At 61.9% G+C, this 7,491-nt stretch overlaps 1 protein-coding gene across 1 annotated transcript; it reads left to right on the forward strand.

The window, feature by feature from the left end:
* The first annotated feature begins 996 nt into the window (after positions 1 to 996).
* On the forward strand, positions 997 to 5,166 carry LOC123360577 (POU domain, class 5, transcription factor 3-like). The gene is made up of 6 exons (XM_045001226.1): positions 997 to 1,509; positions 3,028 to 3,139; positions 3,524 to 3,654; positions 4,449 to 4,601; positions 4,895 to 4,951; positions 5,047 to 5,166. The coding sequence occupies exons 1-6, from the start codon at positions 997 to 999 to the stop codon at positions 5,164 to 5,166; spliced, it is 1,086 nt and encodes a 361-aa protein (XP_044857161.1).
* Positions 5,167 to 7,491: the final 2,325 nt, after the last annotated feature.

Raw genomic sequence — 7,491 nt, forward strand, 5'->3', positions numbered from 1 at the left:
TCTTAGAAATAATAACTAATCAAACGGCTGCGGCTCTTGATCTTTTAGCCGATCAGTCCACTCAGATGAGAAATGTGATTTATCAGCACCATCTAGTTTTTGATTATTTGTTGGCAGAGGAAGGAGGAATCTGTGCCAAATTAAACGAGTCTAATTGCTGCTTACAAATAGATGATAATGGAAAAGCAGTAAAACAAATAACAAAGGAATTGAGGAAGTTAGCCCATGTCCCGGTCCAAACCTGGGGTGGGTGGAATACAGATTGGTTTACATCCTGGTTGCCGCAACTAGGATGGCTCCGAGAAGGTTTTCTTCTCTTAGTATTCTTTATTACAACCCTATTAACCCTAGCTTGCTTCGCTCCCTGTGTAGTTACCTTGGTCCGACGAGTGGTGAATCGAATGATACATCAACGGATGATGGCTATGTATCAGCCAGTAAAAGCTGAAGACTGGGGGCCGTAAGGCTCTCAAATTGCTTTTTAGGGGGGAATTGTTAGACAAAAGGGCCAGATATATGCTTAAGCCAAATAAGGCCAGATATATGCTTAAGCCAAATATATCCTCAGGCATTTGTCATTTTCCCCGCTTGTTTTTCCAGTTGCTACCCCCGTCCAAAATTACATGGACACAAGATATATATATATTGTATACCAAAAATGGGAATGAATTAAACAAATGTGCCTGCCCATGGGAGAGGATGTAAAGAAAGGGGGGAGGCGAACAGGTGGTCCCTAATTTCTGCCAGACACAAATGTAAAGAATGCATAGGTTAGCAGAATTCGACACGCCAAGTTGTTTGTTCGTGGGTATAAAAGAACATGCTTCGGGCCTGTATAGTGTGCTCCTTCTCAGGCACGAGCCGAGAAAGACACCCACTCAGCTGATTGAATAAAGAATGTGGTAGCCGTCCCCCTGTCTCTCCGTGCCTCCTTGGGGTAATTGGAAATGCTCCAGGGGGAACGAGCCTATTTGGCTAACACCCTGGCCCGTCGCCATGGCTGGCCACGTGGGGCAGGAACTGGGGTGCCCGTACCCCTTGGCGGGGCAGGGCCTGCATCTGGATGCCGTCCCGCCGGGCCCGGCCAACGGGGCGCCCCACGAGGGGCCCGGCAGCTTCCTGCCTGAGGCCTACAATGGGGCGGCCCCCGGGCAGGGCTACGGCTACCGGCTGGACTACGGGCCGCAGGGGGGGCTCCTGGAGACGCAGCCGGGGGACCCCGCCGGGCACCAGGCCCTGCTCCGCGCCTGGTGCCCCTTCCCCATGGGCGGGGAGGGCTGGGCGCCCCCCTACGGCCCTGCCCAGCCCGCTGCGGCTTACGAAGGTCTGAAGCCTGATGTCAAGCCGGAGCGGGAGTGCGGCCAACAGGGCCCCATGTATGGGCACGCGGGCGAGGGGGGCGAGGGCAGCGGGGCCAGCAGCCCCCAGAGTGACGGCAGCGGGGGCAGCCCCGGTGCGCCGGCGGCCCCCGGCGAGGTCAAGGCGGAGGAGGCCGAGAGCGGGGACGAGGTACGGACGGACTCGGGGGCTGGGTGAGATCCCAGCAGTGGATCTCCTGAGATCCCAGCAGATCCCCCAAGCTACAGACCCGGTCCCTCAGGATCTCTGCTGGATCCACCCTGTGGTGCTAGAGAGATCCCAGCAGATCCCACCACATCTCAGCTGGGCAGAGTTTGGGACAGGAAGTGGAGTAGAGTCCTGGCTCCCAGGCCCCCACTAGCCCCCACTCCCCTTCCAGAGCTGGGAAGAGAACCCAGGAGTCCTGGCTCCCAGCCCCCTCCCCCTTCAGGCTGGGCCCTGTGTCCAGCTGCCCCAAAGGAAGATATGTTCCTGTGCTCTAATTGGGACTCCTCCCTGATTTACGATCAGCTGTGAATTCCCCCTTGAGCACACTGGCCTGGCCCCACTCCCCAGCCCAAGGGGGCTGGGAGCCAGGATTCCTGGGTTCTCTCCCCGGCTCTGGGAGGGGAGTGGGGGCTGGTGGTTAGAGCTGGGGGGGACTGGGAGCCAGGACTCCTGGGGTCTCTCCTGGCTCTGGGAGGGGAGTGGGGGCTGGTGGTTAGAGCTGGGGGGGACTGGGAGCCAGGACTCCTGGGTTCTCTCCCCGGCTCTGGGAGGGGAGTGGGGGCTGGTGGTTAGAGGACTGGGAGCCAGGACTCCTGGGGTCTCTCCCGGCTCTGGGAGGGGAGTGGGGGCTGGTGGTTAGAGCAGGAGGAGCTGGGAGCCAGGACTCCTGGGGTCTCTCCCCAGCTCTGGGAGGGGAGTGGGGGCTGGTGGTTAGAGCGGGGGGTTGGGAGCCAGGACACAACTTCCCTTCTTGTCGCAAAGGTGGGCGGGTGTCACCCAGCCGCTGTTCCCCAGAGGTGGCTGCAGCGCAGGCGGAGCTGGACAGACAGGTGTGGGGTCGTTGTCATTCCTGAGCGATGGGAACAGATCCTCCATGCAGCGCCCCAGGTCTCCAAACACAGGGGCAGGAGCCAGGACTCCTGGGTTCACTTCCCAGCTTTGGGAGCAGAGTGAGGGCTAGTGGTTAGAGCTGGGGGGGGGGCGGTGGCTGGGAGCCAGGACTCCTGGGTTCTCTCCCCGGCTCTGGGAGGGGAGTGGGGTCTGGTGGGTTAGAGAGGGGGGGCTGGGAGCCAGGACGCCTGGGTTCTTTCCCCAGCTAGGTGGGGAGGGGCTCTGGGTGTGTCAGGAATGGACAATCTCTTCACAAAGATTCAATCCGCTCAGCCGGGGCGGTTGTTACCTGGGCTCCATCTGTGTCCTCAGCCCCGGGACTGGGGTGGCCAGATTCCTGCCAGACGATGGGCCAGGCCAGAGCCCTGGCTCCAGGCTGGAAACCCCCCCACCCCAGCTCTGCTGGTGCCCCTCAGTCCAGACCTGCAGCCCCCTGCTAGCCCAGCCCTGCGGTCTGCCCCTAGCTCTGGGAGGGGAGTGGGGTCTAGTGGTTAGGGCAGGGCTGGGAGCCAGGACTCCTGGGTTCTCTCTCTGCCCCTCCCCACTGACAGGCCCTGTCCCCTCCTCCAGGAGACCCCGAGCACGGAGGAGATGGAGCAGTTTGCCAAGGAGCTGAAGCACAAGCGGATCATGCTGGGGTTCACGCAGGCCGACGTGGGGCTGGCCCTGGGCGTGCTGTACGGTGGGTGTCATTGAGGGGGCACCCGGATGCCGGGGTCCATTCCTGGACGGGCTGGGGGGATGCCAGGGTGCTGTGTCTCCCAAGGTGGGGGTGGGAAGGGCTCACCGGGACTCCAGGGTTCCTTCTGAGACGTGAGGGGGTCCCAGGACACCTGGGTTCATTTCCAAAGGGATGTGGGGGAGGGGCCCGGACGCCGGGGTCCCTTCACAGGGTGGGGAATGTCCCTGGACACATGGGCCCATTTTCAAAGGGGGCCCGGATGCCGGGGTCCGTTCTGAGGGCAGGGGCTCCCCCTCGCAGTGAGACGGCTGGGGGGGCTGCCCCCTGGGTCCGGGCAGGGCTGCCCCCCACCCTGGGTCCTGACCCCCCCCATGCGCCCTGCAGGGAAGATGTTCAGCCAGACGACCATCTGCCGCTTCGAGGCCCTGCAGCTCAGCTTCAAGAACATGTGCAAACTGAAACCGCTGCTGCAGCGCTGGCTGGACGAGGCCGACGGCAACGCCAACCTGCAGGAGGTGGGTGGGATTTTGGGGGGGGCACCTGTGGGTGAGATCGGGGGGGCTGGGCCCAAAGGGTGGGTGGGATGTTGGGGAGTGGGGCAGGCGACAGTGTGCTGTGTGCTGGGGGCGGTTGGGGTGACTGTGGGGCACTGATGGCCTGCTCTGGGGTGGCTGGGGTGAGTGAGTGATTTGGTGTGGCAGGGCTGCTGGTGTGACTTGGGAGGGAAATGGGGGGCACTGGGTTCACTCTGGGAGGGACTAGGGCTGGGTGGGATGCTGAGGTGACTGGGGGGGAATGGGGGAGCCGGGGGCAGGGGCAGGCAGGGGGCTGGGGTGAGTGCGGGGGTTGACATGTCAAGGGGGCAATGGCCTTCTGGGGTGACTCTGTGGGGGGATAGTGTGAGTCGGGACACTGGGGTGACTCTGCGAGGGGATGGGGGTGAGTCAGGGTGCTGCAGTGACTGCGGGGGGAAAGGGCGATTTGGGGGCACTGCAGGGGGATGGGGTGAGTCGGGGCAGTGCAGTGACTGTGCGAGGGGACAGGGTGATTTGGGGGCACTGTGGGGGGAGAGGGTGAGTTGAGGCGCTGTGGTGACTGCGGGGGGAGGGGGTGAGTCAGGGTGCTGCAGTGACTCTGCAGGGGGACGGGGTGAGCTGGGGGCACTGCGGGGGGACGGGGTGAGTCAGGGCAGTGCAGTGACTCTGCAGGGGTACGGGGTCAGTCGGGGAGGTGCAGTAACTCTGCGGGGGGACGGGGTGAGTCAGGGCGGTGCAGTGACTCTGCAGGGCGGCCCCCGCCTGTCCCCCAGATGTGCAGCATGGAGAGCGCCCTGCTCCAGGCCCGCAAGCGGAAGCGAACCAGCATCGAGATGGCGGCGCGGGGCTCCCTGGAGAGCTACTTCCTGCGCTGCCCGAAGCCCAGCCTGCAGGAGATCGCCCACATCCTGCGCCTCGACAAGGACGTGAGTCCGGGGCCCATGGGTGGGGAGGGGCGCAGGGGGCATGTGTGTGTGTGGGGGGGGCTATGTGGGGGACGAACGTGGGGGGCTGTGTGCATGGAGGGCTGTGGGTTAGGGGGCTGGGGAGGGGAGGGTGCGGCACATGGGGGAGCTGTGGGGGGCTGCGGGTTAGGGGGCTGGGGAGGGTGCAGAACATGGGGGAGCTGTGTGGGGTGGGGGCACAGGAGATCGGGGGGAGGGGCACGGGGGAAGTCCGTCCCATGGCGCTGACCTCCGTCCGTCTGCCCACCCCCCAGGTGGTCCGTGTCTGGTTCTGCAACCGCCAGCAGGAGAAGCGCAGCGGGGGCTGCTCCGTCTGCGACGACTGCGAGGGGGGGGGCCCTGCCCTTCGCTCCCCCTGCCCAGCTGCCAGGGCCCCCCATGGGGCACCCCACCCCCACCCCCCCAGGGCTACAACGCCGCCACCTTCGCCACCCTCTACGTGCCCCAGTTCCACCACGGGGGGGAGGCCTTCGACCCCACTCCCCCAGGCTCCCCCCTCATGGGCCACCCCATGCACTCCACCTGAATGACTGGGGGGGTGGGGGTGGGGCAGGCAGACCTGGCCGGGGGCAGACACTGACAGGCCTGTGGGAGGGTGGAGAATTGTAACTGGAAACACTCCCCCTTAACTATATGGCAAAGGATTGTGGGTAAATTTCCCAGGAGGGGGATGATTTGCACCACCCCTCCCCCTATTTTTAATTTTAAGGCAAGGGATTGTGGGTACATTTTTATTTACAGGCAAATCTCCCCCCTTCCCCCCAGTCTGAAAGGCCTCTGCATGAAATGACCCAATGCAGGGGGAAGGAATGGTTCTAGATCAGCCTTGTCTAGACAGCAAGCGTTCTTGAGCCTGCGCCCCATCTTGGCTCTAGAGGCTCTGGACCACAAGCACCCTGGCTCTAGACGTGGGATGTTCTTGATGTGCTCTAGAACCCACCCTGTCCCAGCCCCCGGAGGTCTAGAACAGCTACCACCTCTCAGTGGACAACCTGGAGCTGATGGTGTTCTAGGTATCTCAACAGTCCCGTAATATCTTTATAGGTCTAGAAATAGCTAAGGAATCGAGCCACTAGAGCTTTCTGTCAGCTCCTTTCAGGTATCTTGGGGTGCAGGTCAGGGATCTAGAACCTTGTGGGATCCAGAACATCGGCCCTTCAAGGTGGGAGGGTTCCAGTACAACCATGAATGCTTTAGAATCAGGCCACCCATGTTGTGGGTGTTGATCTAGAACCTCCAGTGTAGCCCTTCAGCGTGGTGGGGCTCTAGAACATCCTGGTGAAACTAGGACTCCATCATGGTGATCTTCTGGGAGCCTGTGTGTACGTGAGCTAGACCAGGGCTTCTCAAACTTCAATGCACCGTGACCCCCTTCTGACAGTAAAAATTACTACATGACCCCAAGAGGGGGGAACCGAAGCCTGAGTCCACCTGATTCTCAGTGCCCCGGGTGGGGGAGCCAAAGCCTGAGCCCAATCCTCAGTTTGAGGACTGCTGATCTAGACGAACCACTCTGCCTCCAGAGCCCAGTCACCCACTTCGGAGGCCTCCACCCATGGAGAGTCTAGAGCAGGGGTGTCCAAACCTTATCTCCCCTTCAGGAACCTCGGGTTGCAGGGGGGATGGTCCAGAGCCACAGCAGCTCTTTGACTCTAGAACAAGTACGGTAAGTCTAGAACCTTGCTCCCTTTGCCAAAGACATCACAATACCAAACCATGGTGATTCCAGAACCAACACGTGTCGCATCTAGACCCACAGTGACTCCAGACCCAGGACAGGAGGAGTTTAGAACCACCGTGACTCCAGAACCACACAACCCCCTCCAGGATCCTCAGGGTCCAGCTGCTCCACAACCCCCCGGGACCCCACAGCGCCCCATCTCCCACCCCAGGAACCTCGGGGGTGGATTCTAGATCAGCCACGTTCCTCTAGACTTTGTAGCTCTTTTTTAGGGAATGGTGTAAATAGTGTAAGACTTTCTCCAGCAGTAGGTGAGAGGGTCCTGAGCCCTCTGGCTGCATCCTTGCCACCTGCTTCCCCTCCAAGCTTTTCTCTCTCTCTTTTTGCTGCTGAATCTGATGTGGGGAAAGTGATTCGGGTTTCACCGGGCGGGAGCGAGAATCCCGGGCCGTGTCTTGCCGGGAAGCTGCTGCGCGCTCGCGCCTGCCTCTTTGTGCCTTATTAAACGACTCGTTACCCAAACGACTTGTGGTGTCCATGCCTGGCTTTGTAACAGGGGGAAGAGCACCCCGTCTCGCCCTTCCTGCAGCCCAGCACCCCCTGCTGAGCCCCCCACACCGGTCCCTGCAGCACAGCACCCCCTACTGGGCCCCCACCCCACTCCCTGCAGGCCAGTGCACCCTGCTGAGCCCACCACCCCACAGCCCAGCACCCCCTCCTGCCCCATTCCCTGCAGCCCAGCACCCCCTCCTGGGCCCCCACCCCGCTCCCTGCAGCCCAGATGCACACAGGTCCTGCACGCGGAGCCAGGGACAGCGCCCCCTCTAGTTTCAGAGGCAGAGCTCACAGTGTGACTGCACCACACCCTGCTGCATGGAGTGAGAGGCGGCGTGCGGCTCCAAGCTCCGGCAGGGAAGCTAAGACGTGACCCAGGACCCCAGCTGCTGGCTCAGGGAGGGGCCTGGCTGGGGCAGGATTTAACACCCCCCCCCGGCCATGGCTACCTCCCCATCCCTTCCCCGCCAGGAACCCCCCCGCCCTGGGCTAGCGCTGCAGCCCTGACACTGCCTCTTCTCACTGGGGCAGGTGTAACAGGACTCTCTCCTCAGGCCCTATGCTACCAGCACTCCCAGCTATCTTCGAGACACCACTGACTTCCTGAGGAAACTA

The sequence above is a fragment of the Mauremys mutica genome, unplaced genomic scaffold (genome assembly GCF_020497125.1).
Source record: "Mauremys mutica isolate MM-2020 ecotype Southern unplaced genomic scaffold, ASM2049712v1 Super-Scaffold_100274, whole genome shotgun sequence".
Lineage (NCBI taxonomy): Eukaryota > Metazoa > Chordata > Testudines > Geoemydidae > Mauremys > Mauremys mutica.

Coding starts and splice junctions, on each gene's coding strand:
- LOC123360577 (XM_045001226.1), top strand. CDS start 997: ATGGCTGGCCACGTGGGGCAGGAACTGGGGTGCCCGTACCCCTTGGCG. Junction 1,510..3,027: donor AGGCCGAGAGCGGGGACGAG/GTACGGACGGAC, acceptor CCCCTCCTCCAG/GAGACCCCGAGCACGGAGGA. Junction 4,952..5,046: donor AGCGCAGCGGGGGCTGCTCC/GTCTGCGACGAC, acceptor CCACCCCCCCAG/GGCTACAACGCCGCCACCTT.